The sequence below is a fragment of the Glycine soja genome, chromosome 6 (assembly GCF_004193775.1).
Source record: "Glycine soja cultivar W05 chromosome 6, ASM419377v2, whole genome shotgun sequence".
Taxonomy (NCBI): Eukaryota; Viridiplantae; Streptophyta; class Magnoliopsida; order Fabales; family Fabaceae; genus Glycine; species Glycine soja.
This window is the reverse complement of record NC_041007.1, coordinates 34,206,093-34,233,341: the sequence shown is the minus strand read 5'-3', so window position 1 is coordinate 34,233,341 and position 27,249 is coordinate 34,206,093. Positions and strand designations below refer to the sequence as shown.

Below are 27,249 nucleotides of genomic sequence, written 5' to 3'. Positions count from 1 at the left end.
ATAGTTTATGTACATCATATAGGTAGACATTTGTATGTTTGTATGATGACTCTGTTATGTGATGTAGTTTGATTTGGAAAATGTTTCCTACTGAAATCCATCCTGTAGGAATGACAGACAAAAGAATTAAAAAAAAAAAAAAAACCTTTATAGGTACAAAAGAACATTATAGCATTGTCTGATTCATGTTGTCAATTGCACCTATTGGAAAAATGTTGTTTTATCAAACACTAAATAGTTGGTTTTACTAATTAGGGTCCTTCAGTTAGCCCAAAATAAGATATATGGCAATAAATTTTTAATAATTCCAAAAAAAACAGCACACAATAATAGCCCTCTAGTCCGTAGCTATTTTTAACCAGTCTTGGTAGGTTCTAGTCCTACTTTGTAGATTCAAGCAGCGGTTGCATTTGATCAAGAAATCATTTTTCAGAAGTTCCCACTAGCATAATAAGTAATGAAGGTAAGGACAAGAAAACAACCTTACGCAATTAACATATGTAACTAGAGGAGTTCCTTATAGAGCTATTGAAATTATGAAGCTCCTTTGAATTAGGACCACAAATACACTTAATTGTGTCCCTGCACGAACTGCAACAGAGAAAGAAGATTGGATAAGAAACACACTTGTGTGGGTGCCTTTGATAATGAAGTGGAAGAACAATATGTTCAAATTGAGCATAGGCTTGCAAAGGTTGATACAATACATGAGTGGAGGAGGGCATTCCTAATCAGTGGCAGCACCTCCTCCACTCAGATACTAATATAGTACAAATATTATGAAGAAGTTGTCAAATAGATAATAATACCCAAGAATTGATTAGAAAAAGAAAAAAGAAGCTACAGAGAGGGAGTGATTAAAGCAATACCTTTGAAGCAGTGACATGAAAAATTATCATTCCACTCTAGTTTTACATGTTGTGTATCTTCATGAAAAATTATCATTTGACTCTAGTTTATATTGTACTTGATTGATGCATATCTTCATGAAATTTCTTAGTCTGATCATCCTTCATGTTTTATATGTACAAAAGTGTCATTGATTTTTGGTATCTCAAACGATAATAATAAAATAAGAGAGAAAGAAAATTTAAGCCAAAAAAAATGGTAAGCAAATTAAAAGGTAAGGAATAAATAAATGCACTCCTACGCTTCACGGAAAAATATAGAATATATAAGAGAGAATAAAAATGCACCTACTTCATATTTTTAATTATGATAATAATAATGAGATCAGTTAATGTTTTCAATATAATTTAAGATGGTATGAAAAAAAGTAACAAAATTTAAATCAATTTAAAATGTTATTGATTAATTTATACTTCATGTTTTTAATTATGATAATAATATGGTACTGTAAAACAAATAGAAAAGTATTAAATTTAATTAATCTAATATTTATATAAATATATAATTTTTTGAAATAGAAAAAAGTAGTATTATTACTAAAAAAAATATATAAGAATATAAATCTTCTTCTTCTCTTTTAAAAAAAGTATATAAATAAATACATTTTTTCTTTAATAATATCACACGCTTATGTTAAATATTTAGGATTTAAAAAAATAATTTATATTTTTTTAGTTTTTCCAGTAAAAAAACAGTTTATAAAACTAATGACTATTTTTAATTGATGAAATTCTTAATTAATAACTGTTGTTAATTATTGTAAGCAATTGAATTATTTTTTAATGTTAAACTTAATAAAATTCAATCAAAATTAATATATATAGAGAGAGAAAGAGATATGTAGATACTATATTAAATCTTAATTGTGTTTGTTAATGTTAAATGATATTTATGAATATTAAAATCAAACAACAATCATGTCAAAAAGGTTTTAAAAAGATACCAACGAAAATTATTTTAAATCAATTTCAATTTTATTTTAAAAATAATTTAAATTTGCATATAAAATATATCATAATTGGTTTAATATGATCAATCTAATTATAAAAACAATCTTAATTAATCAATTAATGAAATTTTACACTACATTTTAAAAATATTCATTATTTTAATAGTTAATCATAAGAAATTAACAGTAAAAATTTATTTTAAGAAAATAATTTTTAATATTATTAATATATATGAATTAAAAATCTTTAAAGATAAAAAGAAAATCCTTAAAGATAAACCAGTAAAAAAAATATCCTTAAAGACAAAAGAAATATATTAAAAGATTTTAGTTTTAAATTAGCCGTTAGTTTATTCTAATTCTCTCTCTCTCTCTCTATATATATATATATGCAGTACCAGGATCATGCATGAAAATTAGACGGTCACTGTTCCTAAGCTACTTGTTCTCCCTTCAACTTCATCTGCTACTTCCTCATTCTTCAATTCTGGTTCTTGCCATAGATTCTCTATTTGCGATCCTTCTAATTTCAGGCATTCTTCAAAAGGGTGGATTTTAACGAGGTACGCTTTTGTTCTCCTTTGTTTCAGTGTTGTTTTGTCCATGGGAACGATGTCACTCGTTAGTTCATAAATTTTGTGTTTTCTTTTTAATTTTGGGTTTCGTGATTTTATGTAAATTTTGTTTTTTAATGATTTACCTTAAATTTAATACAAGAATCGTTTTGATGGTGTTGTAGTATGATTAATTTTGAACAAAAGGGTGTTTGTTTTTGCTGTCTCTTGGGTACAGGGGTATAGTATTCTGGAAAATTAGAAAAGGGTGATTAAAGGAATGTTCTTCATTCATATGTTGCAGTATGATTAATTTTGAACAAAAGTGTGTTTGTTTTTGCTATCTTCTGGGTTCAGGGGTATAGTATTCTGGGAAATTAGAAAAGGGTGATTAAAGGAATGTTCTTTATGCATATGTTGTAGTATGATTAATTTTGAACAAAAGGGTGTTTGGTTTTGCTATCTTCTGGGTTCGGGGGTATAGTATTTTGGATAACTAGGAAATGGTGGTTAAAGCAATGTTCTTTATGCATATGTTGTAGTATGATTAATTTTAAACAAAAGGGTGTTTGGTTTTTCTGTCTTCTGGGTTCAGGGGTATAATATTCTGGGTAATTAGAAAAGGGTGATTAAAGGAATGTTCTTTATTCATACGTTGTAGTATGATTAATTTTGAACAAAAGGATGTTTGTTTTTGGTGTCTTCTGCGTTCAGGGGTATAGTATTCTGGAAAATTAGAAAGAAAAAAAAAGGTAATTAAAGGAATGGTCATTATGCATATGTTGTAGTATGATTTTATTCACTCTGGTTTGTATATTAGGATTAGATTGCATCAACAAATATCTGTGATACGGATCAAATGAGTCAACAAGTCTATTTTCACTCCGAAAGTATCCATTTCAGTGGCACCAACATTTGTCTAGCTTCAGGAAATGGAATTAGTCTAGATTGCCATTATGTACTAGATGTTCATGACAGCCATTTGGATCAGCACTTACAACCATATGTACAAGGTAAAGATAAACTCTTTCTCCTTTTTGTTGTTTTGCAGTTTTCTTTTAAACGTTTTCTTGTATATTAATATTTACATTGCCACTGAATAATTTACACTAACATGCATGTAAGAGGTTTTATTCAGGCTTTCTGATAAAAACTGGAAAACTAAAGCTTTTAATAACATGCATGCAATAATTTTTTTAAAGTTATCATAGAAATACAACTGACACCAACTTAGTGAGGCCTTACACCATAGAGTTCAAAGTAGAGAAGAGTTTTACAATAGAAAATTAGAAATACATTCTGTAATTGATCGAATAAAATATGGTATATAAGTAAGTACTGCATGTATTTATAGAGTGAATGAACTAAACTAATAAGCACTCATACACTAACAGAACTAACTATTAACTGTAAACCAGTATAACTACCTATACTAACTGTAAATTTAGGTACATTCAAGCTGAATTCTGTCGAAAGTCTTGCTTTTTTATGTATCAATATATAGCTGGTTTATTCTTCCTTCTAATCTGCCTCCCACAGTGTTGACTCTAGAGCCAAACAATGTAGTCATTTTCTTTCATGGTGAATATATTTGGTCTTTTTGACTGTTGCCATTATTCTCCAGCTTTCAGCGCTAATAGAAGTTCATCAGAGAATGCGAGAATTGGTCCACAGAGATATCATGACACAAATGGTAGCAGAAGTGGCCACAGATTTCCATGGAGATATCATGACACAAATGGCAGCAGAAGTGGCCATAGATTTCCATATAGATATCATGATACAAATGGCAGCAGAATTGGCCACAGATTTCCACAGAGATATCATGACACAAATGGCAGCAGAAGTGGCCACAGATTTCCACGGAGATATCATGACACAAATGGCAGCAGAAGTGGCCACAGATTTCCACAGAGATATCATGACACAAATGGCAGCAGAAGTGGCCACAGCTTTCCACGGAGATATCATGACACTAATGGCAGCAGAAGTGGCCACAGCTTTCCACAGAGATATCATAATACAACTGGCAGCAGAAGTGGCCACAGATTTCCCCCTCCTCCTCCACAACATCATAGCTTTCATCATCAAGTACAGCCTGCACAAGTGATCATAGGTCACTCCTTCAACATTCATCCTCCTGTAACTGCACCTTCGTATAGACTTCCAACAAATCCTTCACACGGTTCTTCAATCCTCATACATGATGCTTTTGAGATGGGTGCCAGGCATCCTGGCTTTGCACCATTTGCAGGTGCACGCATACACCAGTCTCATAGAGGCAACTTGCACGAGATGATAACTCTTATACATCAAAATCTTCCTCCTGTGGTCTTTTTCTCAGATGATGTAATATTTCCTATTTCTCTTTGTACTGCTTTTGGTACTTCATAGTCCATAGGACTTCATGATAGAATCCATAGGACTTCATGGAGAAAAGCATCGGGGGTGTTATGTGATGCAAAGGTACCGATCAAGCTAAAGGGAAAGTTTTATCGGACTGCGGTAAGACCGGCGATTTTGTACGGAACAGAATGTTGGGCGGTCAAGAGCCAACATGAGACTAAAGTAGGTGTAGCGGAGATGAAGATGTTGCGGTGGATGTGTGGTAAGACTCGACAGGATAAAATTAGAAACGGAGCTATTAGAGAGAGGGTTGGAGTAGCGCCTATTGTAGAAAAGATGGTGGAAAATAAACTTAGGTGGTTTGGGCATGTAGAGAGAAGATCGGTAGACTCTGTAGTGAGGAGAGTAGACCAGATGGAGAGAAGGCAAACAATTCGAGGCAGAGGAAGACCCAAAAAGACTATAAGAGAGGTTATCAAGAAGGATCTCGAACTTAATGATTTGGATAGAAGTATGGTACTTGATAGAACATTATGGCGGAAGTTGATCCATGTAGCCGACCCCACCTAGTGGGATAAGGCGTTGTTGTTGTTGTTGTTGTTGTTGTATTGTATTTTTTAAATACATATATTGATTGCCTTATCTTATGCAGGATGTTGCTTTACTGGTTGACCATCATACTGATATGCACTTGGACACTGAAGATATGTCTTATGAGGCAAGTATACCATCCATAGTCTGATATTGTATTTTGTTAAATGTGGATTGGATAAGAAGTCTAGGATACTAAATACTTAATGACTATCGAAAACATTAATTTGTTAACTCTTTGGAAATGGACAACAGGACCTTCTTGAATTAGGTGAGCAGATTGGCAATGCAAAATCGGGTTTACCAGAGAAAACAATTACAAGTCAAATGAAGACCAAAACTTATATACTACCTACTAATGCTACTAACTTGGAGGAGGCAGCTTCTGAGGAACAGGAAACTGATCTTTGCATAATATGCCAGGTATGAATTTAAGCATCATGTTTCATTCAATACTTTATTTTTGCCATTGAATGCCATATTTTTTGGGATAATTTTTCATTCGACTTTTAGGTACTAGAAGGGGTTATTCATTCAAGTTTGATGTATTAAAGCCCATTTATCTTTCCCCTATTAATTGGAATGCTTGTGTATGTTTTCACAGGATGAATATAAGAACAAAGAGAATATTGGAATTCTTAGATGCGGGCATGAATATCACGCAGATTGTTTAAGGAGATGGTTACTTGAGAAAAATGTCTGCCCCATGTGCAAATCAATAGCATTGACTCCTGGAGGAAAACAATGAGATTTACATGTCTCTCTGTTCCTACATGCACACTTCTTAGCTGCTACATTTTCTCGAACGAATTCATATTTTTTGTTATGTATATGAACTTGTACATATACACAGTTTCATTGTCCAACTCAATTATTTGTTGGCACCACTGCACCAGAAGATTTATGTGTATATCAAGTTGTACAGACTTCTGTTGATATGTTAGCTTTAGGCAATTACATTTTGCTTGTTTTTTATTTCAGTTTTTTATGTGAATGGTTGAATGTGTCATGTCCAAGTATAGAATGAAACCTTTTTATTCGTATTGTTCATCTTTATGCTTTCTATACTGTATATGTCTGTTATACATCTTTATGGTCATGTTCTAGAACTAGAATAATGAACAAATTCGTTGATGTCAAACAACTATTTTCTTTCTTTCAAAGTTTTCATTAAGTATGGGTCTATTTTTTATTTTAAAAACCGATTTCTACAACAGTTTTATGCCAGCTGTGGATTGATTTCTCACTCAAACTTTACCAAACAATAATAACTAGAATTTCTTTTTTCAGGAATCAAGGTTATTTAATTATTTAAGGGGTGTTTGTTTAACCTCTTTTTCATTTAAAATCCCCTCGAGAAAGTTATATTTAGCTTTTATATATAAATAATTTTTTGTTTTTATATAATCAAAGTTTATAATAAATAAATGTTTGTATATATAAACTATATTTTGGATTTACAATAAATAATTTAAATTATTATAAGATTATTTTTAACAATAAATCATTTCTTTTAAAAAGGCTTAAATAGATATTGTCCCTGATAGTTTTTTTGAATTTTTACCCTAAATTTGTTTAGATTGTGCTTTAAAAAGTGAAATGAAGCAATTTAAATAGCACTTTAGGGATGAAAAGCATAGGCCGCAATTTATGAAGTATGGTACAAGTGTGTTAGTGATGACAAATGTGTATTATCAATCTAGAAGCATACCCCATTCGAAACATGCATTAATGCTTGGACAATTCTGAAATTGTGAGTTCCTTATTACCTTTGATGATTTTCAATCAAAGGAACTCAATGAGACAATTGTTCTAGTTGAAGAACTAGCAACCAAGCCAAAGGGAGATTGTTACACATTGCATTGTAGTTATAACACCCTAAAAATTAACAACTCAGGTTACAAGAAAAGATGTGTTTGTGTGCTTTGTGAAAATTTAATTGATATTAAAATTAATTACAATGAAAATTTAAGTTAATTGATTAAGAAAATTTAAATTATGTGTATGTTGTTTTATTTGACAAGTTTTAGTAAAATTTGAATTTCATTAAAATCTATTTTTACATTGAAAATTTACACGGTATAAAATTTACACTGCGAGATTAATTTGAATTAAAATAATGTGTTGGGATATATATGTATGTCCAAGATCAAGTTCATCATATTATCAATTTTAGTAAAAAATTGTTCTTTATTTTATTATCATATTTATTATTTTATTAAATTGTTAGTTTGAAGTCTTTGATTAAAATTAGATACTTGTTATCATGATAATGAGAAACATGTTGTTTATAATTTTAATCTAAATTATTTTTTATCATAAAATTATTGTGAATAGGACATCAATAATCTGGATAGATCAATATATATGTAATAGTCTTTGTTGAATAAAGATTAATAGATCTCATTTATTAAATTACATATAATGGTGTATATGTGGATCTCATCCTTGAACTAACTCAATTAAGGATTTTTAATAGTTAATATTACCTTAATATGTCAATTGAAAGTTCTCAAGAAGAAATATAATAATTTTCTTTGACCTACGATTATCATAGTAATTAATAAGTTATTTATTATATTTTAATTTCAGACACCTAATGTCTATGCCACTAGTTGAATCAATATTGGATATGATTAAATACTTGTAGAATTAACGATTAATCAAGAAGGAATCCATCAAATCTAGATAATGAGTTTGAGTTCTATGATAGAATTAAGACTTTGGTCGGGGCAATTGAATGAAAGAAGAAAAGAGTTTCTTAAGTCATTCATGGATTAAATATAATGTGTTAATTTATTAGAGTTTGACAATAATATTATACTCTAAAATTAACCTTGAGTTGTAATGATGGAAGTAAATATTATATTATTTTTTTTATTGGTTCTTAAAGGTAAAAGATGTTACTTCATGTTACCCGGACGTTAAGGAATGTTGTTAAATATCTACCTTGATTAGTTAATTAATTATGATTAATTTCTACCGGTTTAGTATTGAACCTACGAGATCACACACAAACGAGTGTTCCAATTTTTACAAAAGAAAATAATTTATTTGTTAATTAAATTTGAGAATTTAATTTAATCAAATAAATATTTTAGTGGAATATTATTATATTCTTTGCTAGCACCAAGAATATAATTAGTATAATCAAAGAATATTACTTTATAGATGTGGAAGTTGTCCATAAAATAAAAATAAGATTTTATAGTTACATATCAGGATCTCATATGGGTACTTATTGTAATTAATTATGTGAATAATTGAGAATTATCTTTGTCTTAAGGAAGTTTCTTAAGATAAAAAAAAATATGACAGTTTTTATGTTCAAACATAAAGATATGAAATTATTTTAAATAAAATCTCTCCTTTTGAAAGAGGTTCAAATTCATATCTTTTTAAGCATCTATCTGAGATGTATAAGAAACAAACTAGAAAAGTTCAAGTCTAATTTTAGAGTTGAAAATTAGAAAATCAAAGAGTTGATAGCATTGTTTAGTCTCGTTTCGGTATGGATACACATAGAATCTTCATTTCATTGGAAAAAAAATTGTTACTTTAAGAGCACATCAATAAGTACACATCTAATATGTTGTTTGATTCAATATAATTTAAATACAAAATAGATCCATAAAGTCCTAACATGTGTTAACTAGTAACTCTTCATTTTTACTTATAATAAGTTTTGTTGGATTCTAGAGTTATCAAACACAAACTTCAATACAAAGTTTATATTGAATTTTATATGGAGATTGCTTTTGATACTAGAAATCCTAAGTTAATACTTGAGTCAATAACAGAATAATGTTAGATAAAGAAATTTGATGAAAAGAAGTTCTAAGTTAACCATTTACGGAACCAAAGTAACCATATATTTTATATCTGTGATAAACTTGTAAATTTGATCACCATCATAATTGTAATTTAAAAATAACTATGATAAACCTTCAAACATAATATGGAAAGTCTTTTTTAGTCATTTATAACATAATAAGGATGGGCATAGGACACACAGTAGCAATGGTGATATGTCAGTGTAGGAATAATGTCAAAAAAACAAATTTTATCAATAAGTTATTAAGAGGTAACCATATACCAATAGAGTTAACATTTATCTTGTATCTCATGTTAAACTTATAGCTAACTTAATTTTTTAACAGAATAACAAGTGTTATCAACTTGAAAAAAATGGAGCCATTTTTAATCCATTTTAATATCAATGAAGCCATTTTTTAATCCATTTTAATATTTGTCTTTAACTAAATTGAATAATGAGATAACTTGTATTTGTCATACACTAGCTAGTTAATGTTAAAAACCTTGGGGAAAAAGTCATTTTGTAGTCCTTTTTAATAGCCATGAAGTCTATTTTTCATGTAATACAATAATAATTATCTTTTACTAGATGAAAAATTCAGTTAACCTTGTATGTGTCTACCACTAACCACTTATAGTTAAAGAAATGTTAGGGTCAGAGTATAGTGGTAACTATTGAATCACATGTCTTTAGTAACATAGTTGAAACATTGCTTATCACTTTTCCCGGTCTAAGACATCCAGCATTAGTGGTTGTTTGTCATTGTAGGAATAATGTCAAAAACTAAATTTAACAAAAGAGAATTAAGAGGTAACCACATAACAATATAGAGTTAATCATCTATTTTGTATCTGATTTTGAACTAAGTAACTTATACTAACTTAATTTTAACTTAATAACAAGTTTTATCAACCTTGAAAAAATCAAGTCATTTTTAACTCATTTTTAATAGCAATGAAGCCAATTTTGCATGTAATACAATAACAATTATCTTTAACTAAATTAAAAATTGAGTTAACCTTGTATCTATCTAGCACTAACTAGTTAATGTTAAGAATCTTGAAAAAAAACAAGTCATTTTCAGTCCCTTTTAATAGCTATGAAGTCTATTTTCCATGTAATACAATAATAATAATTGTTTTTAACTAAATGAAAAACTTAGTTAACCTTATATGTGTCTAACACTAACCACTATTAATTGAAGAAATATTTGGGTCACACTATATTGAAAACTATTGAATCACATGTCTTCAGTATAAAATAACCATATAATAATATAGAGTTAATCATCTAGTTTAATTGTATTTGATGTTGAACTAAGTAATTTATATCTAACTTAATTTTAATTGAATAACAAGTGTTATCGACCTTAAAAAAAATCAAGCCGTATTTTTAACTCTTTTTTAACTTTAACAAAACTAATTTTTCATGTAATATAATAATAATTGTCTTTAACGAAATTAAAAATAATGTTAATCATGTATCTATCTAAGACTAACCACTTATCGTTAAAGGTATCTTTACGCCAAGCTACAATATTTATTGTTGGCCTAAGACCAACAGTAACAATTCTAATCTGTCATTGGACAAATAGTATCATAATAATAAATATTAGCAACAATGATTAAGAGTGAAATGATACAAAACAAATCGTATATTTTGTATTTGAAATTAAAGTTGTAAAATTGTTATCTACCTTAATTTAAATTGAACAATAAGTATCATAAACCTTTTAAAAAGAAATGAAAGTCCTTGTTAATAAAAAGAAGTTATTGTATCCGACATTGCCCGGGTAATTATCTATTTTTTACGAAATTAAAAATAGGTAAAATTTGTTTGATTAATTGCTTATTTTTTCATTTGGAAAATTTATTATTTTTTGAGATTTAATAGAAATTACTGATCATTTATAAATCACGTAGCGATGTCTCGGTTATTTGTCTTATTTTTAAAATATACAAATTGACCTGAAAGAGAATAACTTAAATTTGAGTGCACAAATATGTAGTATTTTTTAAGCAATTAAATTTCTTTAATTTTATTTATCACAAATTAAAATCTTTAAATCTGATTTGCTTTACAATTATGAAATTACAACATATATAACTTACCATTGTTGAAGGGATATATCAAATATTAGCCAATACCGATGCCTAGAACTTTTTTGTTTTATTTTTAAATATAAAAAGTTTTAAATATATTTGCAGTGGTAGTGTGTGTAGAGATTCTAGTCTAGTTAGTTTATGTTATATGGTTAAAATTATACTTTCATGTCGTGAATTTTACAATGTGTCCATTTTACGAACCATAATAATATGAAGTCGTAGATCGTGGAATCATTTATGTCTGGTAATGAATTGTCCTTGTATTTTTTTGATAAAATTTAAATATATTTTTGTCTTTCAAATTTTAAATCACTTATTTTTTGCCCTCCAATTAAGTGTTTGCGGGATCACTTATTTTTTAACCTGAGAATTTTTTTATGGGGAAAACTAAAACAAAATAAAATCTCAAACAAAAAATATATTTAACTTTTAGAAAATATTTTTCATATAACATCCATATAGATCAGCTAATATACTCTACTTTAACGAAAAATATTATTATTAATTATAATTTTGTTGAGATATATATTTTTAGAATATATCTAAACATTGTACTTCATTTGTTGACGCTGCAAATGTGAGATCATTTCCAATTTTATATCTTATATAATTAGATATGGTATCACCATTTGCAGTAAGAAAAAATGATAGCATTTAATTTAAAAAATAAAAAAATATATTAATATGAACTAAAAACAACTAAGCATAAAAGCCAATATATATTTAAATCTCCCAAAATTTTATTATTATGTAGTATTTATTGTAATTGATTTAGTTAATTATTGTCCAATATAAATTAAATTCTATAAATATATTTTTTCATGAGGCATGAAATGATGTCATTGACATGTATAACCACTCCATATTCATTGATTTTGGACAAATTGATATTTAGAACCTTGGTGTTAATTCATGGCTTGCATCTCATGCTTTGTCAATGTCATTGCATGACTGTGGGTGTGTCTTGTTTAGCAGCAAAGTGCAGAACAAATGTCATATCTGTAAGAGAAAAAGAAAGGGTCAAAAAAATGAATAATCCTCTTGAAATGTATCTAATGTATCTCAATAGCCGTATTGAGGACAATTCATTTATCCGAGCTATATTATCAATTTCAAGTTCCAATTTACAATAGTTTTTTAAAGATCTCCTTTCCAAAAGGTGACACTAACTGTTGCTCAGCAGTAATCCATCCTCCATCTTCTATTTTTCTCACCTAAGAGACTAACAAACGCTAACAATATCCTAAAAAGTGTTTAAGACCAAATAAGTTCAATATCCATTCATAACACAAAGGATTTGATTACCTTTGTTATACCATTCCTTATACCCGGTAAGGCGGTAAATATAGGTGACGGTCATCTGTTCAAGTTACTGTGAACAGGCTGCAAGGTGAAAGAGTACATTCAGTAACAGATAAAGACATAAGAGTTTCCGGTTATACCATTCACAACACAAAAGGATGGACACAAAACCAACCAATTCACTATTCCAACTCAATAATCTACCCAAATCAAATTTTACATCCACTATTCCAATCATACAACAAAAAATTGAAATTAAAAAACATGCACGCTCAATAATAGGCAACATAACATAGATAATTGTAAGTAGGCAACAAAAAACCAGTCATATATCCTTCCTCATCCCATATCACTCAAATTACAGATATCACAAAAATATTGTTGAGGTTCCAACCTGATAACAGGATAACTAAAACCAAAAATTCAATTACACAACTATAAGACACAAGCAACTAAAAGAAAAGAGTTGACTCAATAAATTAACCAAAACCAAAAAATATACTGCAACAAAAAGAGTACCTAAATCAGAGATTTGTCCAGTAACATAATCTCTATTACCCAACAGAGGAACAACAACATATTCATCCAATACTTGTTCCACAGAAAATCCAACAGGTGTGAATCAAGAGAGGACTTGAAGCACATGAATGGAATTCAGAAATATGAAAAAAAAATGGGCATTGACACGAATCTTGGTGCCTTCGACGGGAAGGGCGAAGGCGTATGATGGCGTTGGCATCAGTCTTGCCCTGCATCAGGCCAGTGACCTCGATGGTGCCGCCGGAGCGCTAGTGCGGAAATCTTGACGCCAGCGACGGTGAAGTGAAGGTGGAGAAAATCCTCGTCGGTGGCCTGTGAACCCGCTATGTTACTCTTATGTTAAAATATGTTTTTCGTGATATTCAAAATTTGGTCATGTAAATTTTTTTATATGTATATTTTTTTTTTATATTTTCGTGGTATCTAAAGTTACACATTTTTTTAATTTATATTTTAAAATATAATTTGTCATCATTAAAAATCATCATAAATTATATATTTATTAAAAAAACAAATCACAATTTATAACATTTAAAAATGATCACAAAAATTGTTGAATTTTTTTTTATAAAAAAAGAAAATCCTTTCTCTCAAACTCGTAATAGTTATTACCTTAGCACCATCATCATCAAAATCGCCCCCAAACACCACCATCAAAATCATTAAACCACCAAATATTACACATGTTCCTTTCTTTCATATTTGCAACCTCAACGTCCTCATGCAACCTCAACGTCACCATCTGCGACTCCAACGTTGTGCGCACTGTGCTAACTGGTGTAGATACTGGCGTGCGTGGAGGAGGTGGTGTAGGTGGCGACGCTAGACAAAGGAAATAGGTAGGGTGGTGATGGCACGATGGTCGAAGTTGCAGTCGAAGATGAATCGAATGGAGTCGAAGGAGAGAGAATAAGTGGAAAAAAAAAACATGAAACATAACTCCGTATATCCAATTTTTAGTGGACACTTAGATTCAGATTCATCTAAACCTAATTTTAGGTTAAAAAACAACATTTTAATTTTACAAGAACCAAAAACATACCAAAAATCCTAAAAGTACTTATTTTGAATTTTTTGATACCGGATGAAAAATATAGCCTTTTAAATAAGTTGTAGTGTAGCACACTTATGAACCCTTTTTTTTACCCTATTATTGCCTTAAAGCTTTTTCTTAAAAAACTAATATAAAAGCCACCTAGGGGATTGTCAAGTGGTTGTATGTTACAGTGTGGTAGTCAATATTATTTGATATTTTTTTTCAAAATTTAAAAATATATATTATGTATTCCATACTACTCCGAACCTAAATATAAACAAATTTATCTATTAGAAATTCAGCTAATGACATTTAAGTAAAAAAAATCTTCCTAAAATAACCTTCATGATTCACGGGAAATAAGATTTTATCAAATAAAAAATATAATATGAATATTATCATTAAATGAGATAAAAATTAATTAATATTTATTTAAATTTAGATCCAATTTTTTTTCTTATATTTAAGTCCAATTTTTTTATACTAATATTTAAGTCCGAAAGAAATATAATAATAATAATAATAATAACAACAATAATAATAATTTAATACAAACTAATAAATTCACAAATTCATATTATAAAACTGGTCACCATTCTTAAACTTAAATGAATTTTATTGGTTCAATTTAAATCTAATCCAAACATAAAAATTATTTAACCCAATCTATTTAAATTAATTTAAATAATTTTGAGTTCACGAATAACTGTGTCCACTTACCACCCTACCAAAGTGCCTTTGGGAAGGTCCCCTCCCAAATTCCAACTTCTGATCGTGAAATAAAAGAGTTAATTATCTGTGCAGAGGCCAAACCAAGCATTTAATTTTTTATTTAGCGTTTTTGAATTAATTAAAAAAAAATAGAAGTCTCGCTTATTAAACTTTCTCTTACCCATTCGGACTTCTCTCTCTCCTTCCCTGCGTTTAATAGCTGTACTTTGCTTCTTTCTTTCTTTATCCGCTCCTTCATCTTCATCATCATCATCATCATCATCACCATCATCATTATCATTCTTCAATTCTCGCAAAAAAATTCGCTACTTTCGTTGCGATCGTTTCCAATTTCATGCGCTTTCTTGTGTGGGGTGGATTGGTGGTGGGTTGGTTGATTTTAGGTTTGGGAAAAAACGCGTGACTTTGATGATTACGAGGTACGAACGCCTTTCTTTTCCTTAATTTCAATGTTGCTTGCTTGGTCGGTGGGGATGATGTCGCTTGTGGGTACCTAAATTTTGTTTCTTTCTTTTTGTAAAAAAAAAAAAAAGGAAATTTGGGTTCTTTGGTTTTACTTAATTTTTTTAATTACCTTTCAAGAATTCTTTTAATGGTTTGCCTTTAAAATTAATAGAAAACCATTTTGATGATTTTATGTTATGTCTGGAATCTGGCAAACTTGCTTGGTATTGTTGAAAGTTTTTTTTTTCTTAATTTGTTGGATTTAGAATGCTTACATACCTTTCTTTGCTTCGTGGATTTATCTTCCTTTTTCAAGCTTGTTGTTTCCTCAAAGATGAAGCTTTATATTCTTCTCTTGTTTTTGTTTTTACTTTCTTTCGGGTTTAGGGGTATGGTATTCTGGAAAATTGAAAAGGGCAATAATTAAATTCATATACTTTATGCATATGTTTTGAAGGAAAAGGTTTTTGTTTTTGCTGTCTTCTGGTTTCAGGGAATAATATTCTGAAAAAGTTAATAGACATTTTGCCATGTTATAGGATTCTCCATTGAGCCCAAGTTCATAGTTTCTTGACTCTAGTTTTTGATTGTGGATATCTAGTTCTCCTTTGTCTTCTGGTTCTTGCACTTTGTTTTATTTCTCTTTTCCATTTAATTAAATAACTAATGCACGTTTCATTTCATTCTGTATGCCCTGGAAATATTGGAATTATTTGTTGAATAAAACTATGAAATCTGGAAACCTAGTGAATCAGTGTATGCTTAATTCCCACTTTAATGGGTACCTGCTGTAACGGTGTAATATTAAGTTATTCATTGAAAAGACTTATTTATTAGCCACTGTCTAAGATTTATAAGAAATTTTAATTGTGAGTAGTTTGACTGTCTTCTTTATTTTCTTGTGCAGATTTTCTTTACATGGTTTTAAGCTTTTAATGACTTTCCTAGTGACTATTTTATTCACTCTGGTTGGTACATTAGGATTAAATTGCATCAACAAGTCTCTATGATATGGATCAAATGAGTCAGCAAAGGCATGGCTATTTTCATTCCGAAAGTATCCATTTCAGAGGCAGCAACATCTCTCCGCCTAATGTATGCACACTCGTGACAGCCTCAGGGCACGGAACTAATCTAGATTCCCATTATTTACTAGATGCTTATGACAATGGTATGATGTATGGAATGACACAATACAATGGAGTTCAACATCAACATAATCTTGATATGGGTGTTCCAGCTGCTGCCAACATATATTATTCTAGCATGAATCCTTCATCTGGTCCAGCTGCATCTCTAAATGCTGAAGTTAGGAGAGGAAATTATCAATATTTCAATGCCTCGGCTAGTTCTACAGTTGCTCCCCCTAACGCAAGACACACTGAAAATGGCATCCCCTCACTACCACATTGTACTTCGTGGAGCAGATCAGGCGAGTCTATGATGGTGCGTGACCCTAACCGTATAACTCAAGGAAATTATTTAAGTCAACACTTTCAACCAGCAGCTCCTCCTCCCTGGCTGGACCAGCAGTTGAATAGCAATAATAATGATGGTCATGCTTTGCCTTGGCATCAGTCTCTTCCAATGCCATATGTACAAGGTAAAGATGTTTTTCTTTTCTCCTTTTTGTTGTTCTGTGGTTTCCTTTTTAAATGCATTCATATATATTACTTTTCTAGTGTATAATTTGCAATAACATGCATGTAAGAAGTTTTATTCAGGCTCTATTATAAAGTAGAAAACTAAAACTTCTTGGATGTGGTATCTTAACCAAGCAATATTTTTTTTGAAAGTCTTGTTTTTTATGGAAACTATTACGTAACCAGACAATCTACTCATTTTCTTTAAATTCTTCACGTGGTGATTGGATTTGGTCTTTCTGACTCACCCTTGTTCTCCAGCTCCCAGTGCTAATGGAAGTTCATTAGAGAATGCAAGAATGGGTCCTCAGAGATATCATGATACAGCTGGCAGCAGAAGTGGCCACAGATTTCCTCATCCTCCTCTTGTCAACCCACACTATCATAGCTTTCATCATCAAACACAGCCTGTGCAAGAAATGAGAGGTCACTCCATCAACTTTCACCCCCCTCCTCCAGTAACTGCACCTTCATATAGAGTTCCAACAAATGCATCACGAAGTTCTTCGATCTTCATACAAGATGCTATTGAGATGGGTGCTAGGCATGTTGGCGCTGCACCATTTGCTGGTTCACGTATATACCGACCCCATAGGGGCAGCATGCATGAGACTACTCTTAGACATCGAAATCTTCCTCCCGTGACCTTTCTCCAAGTTGATGTAATGTTTCCTATTTCTCTTTGTACAGCTTTTGGTACTCCATAGGACTATATGTAGATAACCTACTTTTTTTACATTACTGAGAAAAAAAAAAGAATAATATTCTGCTCTCTAATAATTTCCATTGATACTGATAGGTACAATATATACATAATATATTTCCTAAAATAATCTATCTAAAAAAGGGGCCTAATAATAACCTTAATTACAAAATATTAAAAACTAATAATCAGGAAATACAATCAGAATGGAAAAGGAATCAGATTCCTGGAAGATCTCCTATTAATTAAGATAGAAAGTTGTCAGCGGCAACTTGTGATCTTGTCATGAATATTTTGTCAACACTCCCCCTCAAGCTGGTGAGTAGATGTTAGCCATATCCAGCTTGTCAACCAGCACATTGAAAATAGGTCTCGGTAACTAATATATCATGCTGATTATTTTTCAGTCTTTGATGAAATGTCAATCTATCCCAACATGTTTGTGATAGGCCCATTATGTAAGTATATAGAAAGGAAGGGAGGAGAAAGGCTGAAAGAATTGGAGAAGAGGGAAATGGGCCCAAGAAACAAGACCTGCTGATTTATGAAAGAAAGAAATGTGTGTCAGCAGCTGAGAGAAGAAGGGCATAACTGAAGTGACAGCTGTCAGAGAGAGATTTGGAGGGGAGGATTCGAGAATCTGGCAGCAAGAAGAGAGAGAGGGGTATATTGGAGGGGGGAGGGAACTGTTTGTTTGGAGGCACCATTCATCTAGAAAGGAATTTGGTTGGCCTGGTTGAGTGAAGAAATGGGTCTTCCTTGGGAAAGGGTGTTCCTTAGTCTAAATTTACTATTTTCTGTGCTCCAACCATTCTTATTTTTTGCCATTACAGTTTTCCAATACTTGTCCTGTAACTGGGATTTATCCCACTTTTAGCTTATTCAGTGTTATTACTTCGCAGTTTTCCTATTTCATATTTTGGGGCCCATTAATTTGTTTCAGTCATGATGGATTGGATTATGGGCCTACTTATGGTTGCTTTATTATCACAATACAGTTCCATGGGATCTATACTTTAAGCATTTCAATTCATCCATCAGCCTCTTTAGCCAAATCAGCTCACAGTTTCCTTGAGCAAGAACTCTTCTGAGTTCCGCTTCTGCACTGATTTGAGCTACAACAGATTAATGTTTCTTGCTTCTCCAAGTGACTAAAGTACCCCAAACCTTTTACAATATCCTGAAGTTGATCTTCTATTTTCCTCTGGCTCTGCCCAATCAGCATCTGTAAACGACTCTACATTTCTCAAATCATTTTTTCCTAAACAAAAGGTGTTTGCTTGGAGTGGATTTCAAGTACCATAAAATCCAATCGACATCATTAAGGTGTTCTTCTATAAGAGAGTGCATGCACTGACTTACCATACTTATGGCAAATGCAATGTCTGGTCTAGTATGGGATAGGTATATTAGCCTCCCTACCAACCATTGGTACCTCCCCCTATAAACAGGCACACCCTCTTCAATTCTGTAAAAATTTAGCAAGCTTACTACCGAGCATCCATGTTTCATTTAACAAGTCTAAGCTGTACTTCCTTTGGGAGATGAAAATTCCTCTTTTGCTTTGGGCTACCTCCATTCCCAAGAAATATCTAAGTTTTTGCAACCAAAAGTGCCTTGTACCTTTCTATCTTACCATCCGACTTGTACTTGATGGCGAAAACTCATTTGCACCCTACCGGCCTTTTTCCTTAAGGTAGTTCTACCAGATCCCAAGTCTTACATTTCCTCAAGGCATTCATTTCTTTTAGGATGACAGCCTTCCAATCTGGAATTTCAAGAGCTTCTTCAATATTCTTAGGGATTTTGTGCTTATCCAATTTTTTTGTCACATATATGCAGAGGACAAGTGGCTATATGTCAAGTAGTTTGAAATTGGATACTTTGTGCAGGTTCTTACCCCTTTCCTGAGAGCTATTAAGAGTCTTCATCACCCGAATGATCCTTCAATCCTGTGATACTTTCAGCATTAATAATTTCAGTTTCTGTTTTGTGCATTTACCTGTGATTAACTTAATGACTATGTATTTTTGTTTGAGTCTCATATGTTGAGTAAGGTACTGTCACATTAGAAATTCCATAACAGTAGACAAATTATGTTTATTATTATGTTTGTTCTAACTTATGTTTGTTTTTTTTATTTTTTTAAGTGTTTATTGTAATGTTATGCATGCAACGATTAAAAAAGGGGGGAGGAAGATGAAGATTAAATTATATTTTGGGTAAATAGTCATTTTCATCCCTGAATGTGTAGAGCGCTAACAAATTCGTCCTTAAATGTGTCACATAGGCTTTTTCATTAACGGTAACAAATGGACAGATTTGTCGCATTTTTTTCACTTTTAGAGACTAAAATTTGAATTTTTATCTTTCGGAGACGAATTTATTAGTGCTCTGCACATTCAAGGACAAAAATGATTATTTACCCTTTAAAATAAGTTTGGCATTAGCCTTTTTAATTCCACACCATGCAACTTTTCAGTATCATTCCATCACTTAATTTTTTTTTCTCCTCTAAGACTTAAACACCACGGAAACCCTTCTCTTCCAAAATACAGCACTCCCAATGTTTTCCTATCCAGCAATGCCTCTCTCTCTCCATGTTTCCATCATTATTTTGTCTTGGAACAATTTAGCTTTTGAGTTAATATTTTATTTGCATATAGCTTAACTGTTTTTATACATTTTTCTTGGTCTTGAATATAAGAAAATTTCAACTAATTTTATCTCGTTTAATGTTACTATCTTTAAAATATCTTTCATTTAATTGAGGCTATAGTTCTAATGATTCTTTTTTATTCCTGATATCAAGTTTCAATAAAAGAGTAAGTTGGAGAAACATTTAGATTTTAATTGAGATTGATGCAATTAAATGTGATTAACTAACTTTTTTAGTTAGCGTGAATCAGTTTTTTTTTTCTCCTTATATGAGACCAGAGGAAATATATTATATTTCAACCGCTTTGTGACTTCTTACAACTATTGATCCAGTCATATTCCGCCAACACCCGACACTTGAAGATATTGATTGTCTTGTCACTTTTTATGCAGGACGTTACTTTACTGGTTGACCATCATAATGATATGCGCTTGGACATTGAGGATATGTCTTATGAGGCAAGTATACATGGTTTTGGTGTTGTATTTCATATCAATGTGGATTATATATTATGAGGTCTAGGATACGAAAATCTTAGTGACTCTGGAAAACTTTAATTTGTTAACTCTTTGGAGTTGGAAAACAGGAGCTTCTTGCATTAGGGGAGCGGATTGGCAAAGTAAACACAGGTTTGTCAGAGGAAATGATTACAAGTCAAATGAAGACAAAATCTTATTTATTACTAGCTACTAATGCTATTAACTTGGAGGAGGCAGCTTCCGAGGAACAGGAAACTGATTCTTGCATAATATGCCAGGTATGAATTTTAGCATCATGTTTCATTCAATACTTTATTTTGGCCATTGATCCAGCAAATGCCAAACTTTCTGGGATAATTTTTCATTTGACTTTGATGTACTTGAAGGGGTTATTCATTTGAGTTTGATGTATTAGAAAGAGTTAGAGAGTGTCTTGTTAGTATTTCTCTTTCTCAAATTAATTGGAATATTTGTGTATGATTTCACAGGATGAATATAAAAACCAAGAAAAAATTGGTATTCTTCAATGCGGGCACGAATATCACGCAGACTGTTTAAAGAAATGGTTACTTGTGAAAAATGTGTGCCCCGTATGCAAATCAGAAGCATTGACTCCTGGAGAGAAGTGTGTATAAAATCTGAGATTTACATGTCTCTGTTCCTACATGCACACTTCTTAGCTACTACATTTTTCTAACGATTTCATGTTTTGTTGTGTATATGAACCCGTACATATAGACAGTCGCATTGTCCAACTCATTTATTTGTTGGCATCAAAACATTGTATGTATCAAGTTGTACAGACTTCTGTTGATATATTAACTTTAGGCAATTACATTGTTGCTATTTTTTATTTTCATTTTTTATATGGATGGTTGAATGTGCCATGTCCAAGTATAGAATGAAACTTTATGTTTTATTCATGTAGTTGACAGTTTTTTTTGCTGTTTATACTCTGTTTGTCTGTTATACATCTGAAGGTAGTTCAATCCTCTTTTTCATGTGGTATACAATGCAAGAATGATGAACAAATTCGTTGACATGAAACAGTACTCATTTTTTTTTCAAAGTTTTCATTCAGAAATTACTTTTTTAAAATCTCTTTTTAAGGAATAGAGCAGTCTAATATCAGTTAAGCCAAACAATGCTTAAAACTTGGTTGAATATCTTTTATTCTAGCATAAGACCAACCGTCAGTTATGAAAATAACTATAATTTGATTTTTCAGGAATTAGAGTTGCACATATTTTTGATATTACATAATACTTCGGTTCCCAATTTAGTTCGGGAAGTAATTGTTTAACCACTTTCATTTAAAATCCCAATCGAGAAGGTTGTTCGAATTTTTCTCGTTTATCTATGATTTACTCCCTCCTCTTTTTATTAAGACTTTTTTTAATTAATTTACAATTTATTAAGAAAAATAGTTAAAAAAATTAATTATATTAAATTTGTTAATTATTTATATTATTATTTTAAATTTATTCTTAATGTTTTTTAAATTAATTATCTCTCTTTTAATTTTACTGTTTTTTATTTAATTAATTAATATCCGGAGAGAAAACAATTAACGTGGATGAGTGAATTCTCCCATCTTAGTAAGGGGAGAAATAGTTACTTTCATTAATTTATAGCATTTATTATTCTTTGTTAAAAAAAATTATTTAATTAATGATTTTTTAAAAAGAATAATTAATGTATTTGGAAATTAGAAACTACTGATATTATAAAAGGGTTAAACAATCTTTTTAAAAATGATCTTATAAAAAGGAATAGAGTAACTTTATTTTATATAAAATATATATTTATTTTTATATAAATTCAAATTAATAATAAGACTAATATATTTGAATATATAAACTATTTTTATATTTACAATGAATAATTTAAATTAAAATATATGATTATTATTAATTATTAATGTTTTTTAATGTATTGAAATTTAATTTGCAGACACAGATAAGATATTGTAGATCGAAATAGAGTTTGAGATATGATTGAAAGATATATTTTCTTTTGGGTAATTGGTGGGGGTAGTGTGAAGTCATCTAAAAGAGAAAAGGATGAGAATATTAAAAATGTCAATTGAGAGAGTGATGACTCATGAGAGTGAGTAATTCTCCTTAAGTAGTGTATTTTAATTTACAATGAGAAATGTTGGTAATACTCTTTATTATTGGTTTAAATTTATTAAAAATTATAAAATTTTGGGAATTTTGCTTCTTATTTAATTAATATCTCTTATAATTTTTTAATTTTTAATAAATTTTGTCTAATAATATTAGAGAATGTGTTAGATAAAATATGTTAGAGAGTTTATTGCTAGCACTTCTCATTTATAATATATGAGTAAATAGATCGTTGAAGTGATTAAGTAATGAAAAACATAATTGAAAATCACAAGTTGTATTGAACTCTTTTTTTTTTAAGCAAAAAGAAAAATAGGTTTTTGGCCCTTGAAGTTTTCATTAAACTTGGTTTTAGTGTTCATTCCAACTTTAAAAAATATGTAAATTTAGTTCCTCCTTACATTCAACCTTAACATTTAGTGGTAGTCAAAACCTAATAAGTGAGCACATTAAATACCTAATGTAGTTGATGTCTTCAAATTCTTCAAATGATGGTATTTATAATGCTAGACTTTCTTCAGTTCATTGAAGTTTGTTCTCATAAAAAATGTTAACATTGACCATGCAATAAATACAAATAGAAGTTGATTAACAAGTTATTTTAAAAGTTGTTCAAGTAGTTATATCTTTTGCTTTATATCCTTTTTAAGTGAAACTTTCTACTTTATTTGACATCTTGAAATGCCTTTTTAGAAAATATTCTAATGGTTACTCATCAAAATGTTTTGTTTAGATATTTAATATAAGCATTTAAAGAATTTTCTAACATTTTCATTCTTTGTTAAGTTTAAGAATTTCTTAAAATTTTATTAAAATAGGTTATACTTTTTAAAATTTCTTATTCCTCATCTTTATCTAATAGAACCTAATATCTTTTGGTGGAATCTTGGTGCAAAAATTGTGTTCCTAGAATCACCAAAACTAGTGGTTTGAAGCGCTACAACTCTTATTTTTGAAACATTGGGCACTTAGTTAGGCTGTGTACTCACATTTGTTAACTACTGTGAATGTTGTTGGTGGTGTCACATCTACAAGAAAAATACTATTTGAATATTAATAGAACTTTCATTTTTGTTTTTTAGTCACTTGTAATTTTGTTTTGGTAGAGATCATAGGTTTTCTCATTGGAGGTAATATTGCTCGAATCGGATAGGATCATGATAGGTGACTAAGTTCTTCAAATATTTAACACAATTTCATATCAAGGATTTAAAATTGAGACCATTGATTAAGTTAGAACAACATCATCCAATTAATCTACGTGTGATCTATGATCAGTGGTACTTGTGATTTTGGTGGCTGGAGTTATGGTTTTGGACTCATTGAAACTAGTAGTTTGAAGTGCTACAACTCTTATTTTTGAAAGATTGCATAGTTAGAGTTTGTAGTCACATTTGTTAACCATTGTGAATGTTGTTGTTGATGTCACACCTACAAGAAAGTTACTATTTTTAAATATTAGTAGAACTTTAATTTTTATTTTTTAATTACTTGTGATTTTGTTGATGTCATAGGTTTCTTCATTGGGGTGATTGTGCTCGAATTAGATAGAATCATGATAGGTGACAAAATTCTTTGAATATTTAACACAATTTTAATCTAGGATACAAAATTGAGACCATTAAGTTAGAATCACATCATCTAGTTATGTTATGAGCTCGAAGATACTTGCAATTTTGTTTGTGTTAAGTTAATTACTTAATGCTAAAAGATGAACTATTTGTAAAAGTGAAGGACTTAAAATGATTTTGTTTGTACAAATTTTAGTTTATTGTCACACATTTGAAGAAATAGAGGATCGAAAAGTTGATGTTTTTGAAATGGGGAATTAAAATTGAACATTTCCAAATTTAGAAAAATGATTAAGAGAAATCATAAGATATATTTATTTTCTTAATGAGAAAATAGGATATTGACTATTAGTGTAATATTTTTATACATTGACATCCTATAAAATTTAATTATTTAGCCACTTAGACTAATTATTAAAGAGTTGTTTTAAATTTAAAAAAACTTTTAAAATAAGTTAACAAACCCCTCATTTTTTTCCATTCATCCTTCTCTCCCCATTACCATATCTAAAATTTCTAACTCCCATTTTTACTGGTCACTAAGGGTGGGAATAGGCTAGGCCGACCTACAGGGTTCTACGACCTGGCCTACATAAAGTCTAGTCTGGCCTGGCCTGGCCTATTTAATTAAAAGGTTAGACTTAGACTTTTTTAAAAGCCTATTAAATTAAATAGATCAGGCTTAGGCTTATTAAAAAGCCTTATAAGCTTGATAGGTTGACCTATATATATGTATATATACTTATATTATTTTTTGGGTACCAATATATACTTATATTATTCTTTAGGTACAATTAATTATTTTTTTGAAACAAGTAGACTTTGATTACACATTACTGTTCCATAACTTCCATTCCTATAATCAAGTAAGACTTTAATTACAATTTAGGTATGAGTCATGTGTCCCTTTATATTCCTCATTATTTTTATTGGCTTTCCTATTCCTGTTAATGTTTCCTTTTCCTTTAACTTTCCTATTAAGTTCCTACTACTCCATAGCAAAGGAATATTAATGTGAAGAAGACTTTTAAAAAGGCTATCAGGCCAGGCCAGACTTTTAAAAAGGTCAGGTCGAGCCAAAATAAAAGCATTTGATAGACTATAGGCTAGGCTCAGGCCTCAAAAATTTATTATAGGCTAGGCTCAGGCCTTTTAAAGTCTGGTCTGACCTAGTCTATTCCTACCCCTATTGGTCACCTTTCTTCACTCCACTTTTCTATCTCAAGAAATCCTAATGTCTTCATTTTTTCTAGTCACCCTCCTTCACCCATTACCCGTCACCAAAGGCAGAGGGAGTGGGGTGGCCTGTAGGGGCCATGGCCGCCTAAGATTTTTAAACTTTTATAATATCATGTATAAAATTATTTTTTCTCTCCTCTTCATAATTCTAAGTTCTTTTTAATAACTTTTTATTAACATATTTTATTTAAAAGTGAAAATTTTGTTCATTTTTTACTTTCATCTATATGACAATTAGATTTAGTTTTTCATATACTCTTTTAGCTTATGCAAGATTACAAACTTTTCTCATTGTTATTGCTCTTTCTATCTTGTGTTGATTTTCTTTTATTTTATCATGTTTCTAACATTTTTAATCTTACATTTTTTATCCCGCATGGTTTTATTTTATTGTTTAAACATACAGTTATAAAATTATAATCATTGGTTTTGTAATTGCATCCCAAACATGGGTTATATTTTCTGGCATCTTGTATGTTCTTTCTTTTAAATGTGTATTGCATTGCATTGAATTCCATTATTGTGAACATTCTCTTTTCTTTTTCTATTTTTAAGAAGATAAAAAGATAGTTTCCCAAAAAAAAAGGAAAACTAGGGGAGTTGCTACCAACGCTTATTTAAGGAAAACGTCGGAGAAAACAAAAAATGATAAAGAATGGCCTACGGTTTGAGAAAAAGAATTTGGGAGTTGTTTACACGTGGGAAAAGTGTTAGCACCCCACACGCCTATCATGAAGACAATAATCTTTAATCAAGTGTGCTAAAAATAAAGTGGCTTTTTAATTATTTATTTTCCCTTGAGAATATGAGTTATGTTTGTTATATTTTTTGTTTATTTAGAAAAAGAAAGTGAATTTTTATTTTTTAGAAAAAAAAGAATTTTAGTTTTTTGGGTCGACAAGGGATTAGTCCTCGCTCCTACGTATCCTCGGGTGCAATGAGAAAATCATACTTAAGTAGTTCTTTGGGTAGAAAACAACTAGTGTGTTGGGTTGATTTTTTTTTTGAAAGATTTGTTTTAATTGTTTGACAAAGATTCATTCAGGCGTTAGACCATGAAGTAACGTTGAATTTTAAGAAAATAGATGAGAGAATTGCTTAAGGCATTGGACCTTGAAGTGATATCGAGTAATGTGTAATTTTTTTTGGAGAAAAAAGAGAATTGAGTAATTATTTGTTTGTGGAGAAAAGGAAGAAACATCAATCTTCCTAAGCAGCTCCAGTTCGTACAAAACACCTCACACCAGGTATTTAGCTATGAACAGTGTGATGGAAAACATCAATCTTCCCACAAGGAAAACCACCATTCTAGAAGCCTAATTTTTATGATAGAACTACCAAAATAGAGAACAACAACAATAGATTGGAGGAAGTCATTGCCAAGCTTATTGACTTGTCCATAGCCTCTATGGCTAATACGAAGAACACAAATGTCTCCATAAAAAATTTGGAGATACAAGCGGGGCAGTTGACAAAACAACTCCAAAACAATTATGTTGGG

The 27,249-nt window shown here is 30.4% G+C and overlaps 2 protein-coding genes and 1 long non-coding RNA gene across 4 annotated transcripts; 2 read left to right on the top strand and 1 right to left on the bottom strand.

The window, feature by feature from the left end:
* Positions 1-2,286: 2,286 nt before the first annotated feature.
* On the top strand, positions 2,287-6,397 carry LOC114416812. Its single transcript, XM_028381837.1, has 6 exons — positions 2,287-2,421; positions 3,233-3,425; positions 4,037-4,761; positions 5,411-5,476; positions 5,605-5,772; positions 5,954-6,397. Exons 2-6 carry the CDS (start codon positions 3,272-3,274, stop codon positions 6,095-6,097), a joined length of 1,257 nt encoding a protein of 418 aa, XP_028237638.1. The 5' UTR covers positions 2,287-2,421; positions 3,233-3,271; the 3' UTR covers positions 6,098-6,397.
* A 5,675-nt stretch (positions 6,398-12,072) lies between these two features.
* LOC114414145 lies at positions 12,073-13,462 on the bottom strand. Its single transcript, XR_003667132.1, has 3 exons — positions 13,093-13,462; positions 12,577-12,654; positions 12,073-12,270 (listed from the first exon to the last, which is right to left on the bottom strand). It is a non-coding gene; the product is annotated as an uncharacterized LOC114414145 (long non-coding RNA).
* A 1,568-nt stretch (positions 13,463-15,030) lies between these two features.
* On the top strand, positions 15,031-21,736 carry LOC114416811 (probable E3 ubiquitin-protein ligase ZFP1). Of its 2 annotated transcripts, none has more exons than XM_028381836.1 (6): positions 15,031-15,300; positions 16,233-16,928; positions 17,230-17,630; positions 20,723-20,788; positions 20,917-21,087; positions 21,298-21,736. In XM_028381836.1, the coding sequence occupies exons 2-6, from the start codon at positions 16,337-16,339 to the stop codon at positions 21,442-21,444; spliced, it is 1,377 nt and encodes a 458-aa protein (XP_028237637.1). In that variant the 5' UTR covers positions 15,031-15,300; positions 16,233-16,336; the 3' UTR covers positions 21,445-21,736. The 2 variants fall into 2 exon arrangements, with proteins under 2 accessions (XP_028237637.1, XP_028237636.1); XM_028381835.1 differs by having other exon boundaries at positions 15,032-15,300; positions 16,307-16,928.
* The last annotated feature ends 5,513 nt before the right edge of the window (positions 21,737-27,249 follow it).

Coding starts and splice junctions, on each gene's coding strand:
- LOC114416812 (XM_028381837.1), top strand. CDS start 3,272: ATGAGTCAACAAGTCTATTTTCACTCCGAAAGTATCCATTTCAGTGGC. Junction 3,426..4,036: donor CTTACAACCATATGTACAAG/GTAAAGATAAAC, acceptor ATTATTCTCCAG/CTTTCAGCGCTAATAGAAGT. Junction 5,477..5,604: donor CTGAAGATATGTCTTATGAG/GCAAGTATACCA, acceptor AATGGACAACAG/GACCTTCTTGAATTAGGTGA.
- LOC114416811 (XM_028381836.1), top strand. CDS start 16,337: ATGGATCAAATGAGTCAGCAAAGGCATGGCTATTTTCATTCCGAAAGT. Junction 20,789..20,916: donor TTGAGGATATGTCTTATGAG/GCAAGTATACAT, acceptor GTTGGAAAACAG/GAGCTTCTTGCATTAGGGGA. Junction 21,088..21,297: donor ATTCTTGCATAATATGCCAG/GTATGAATTTTA, acceptor ATGATTTCACAG/GATGAATATAAAAACCAAGA.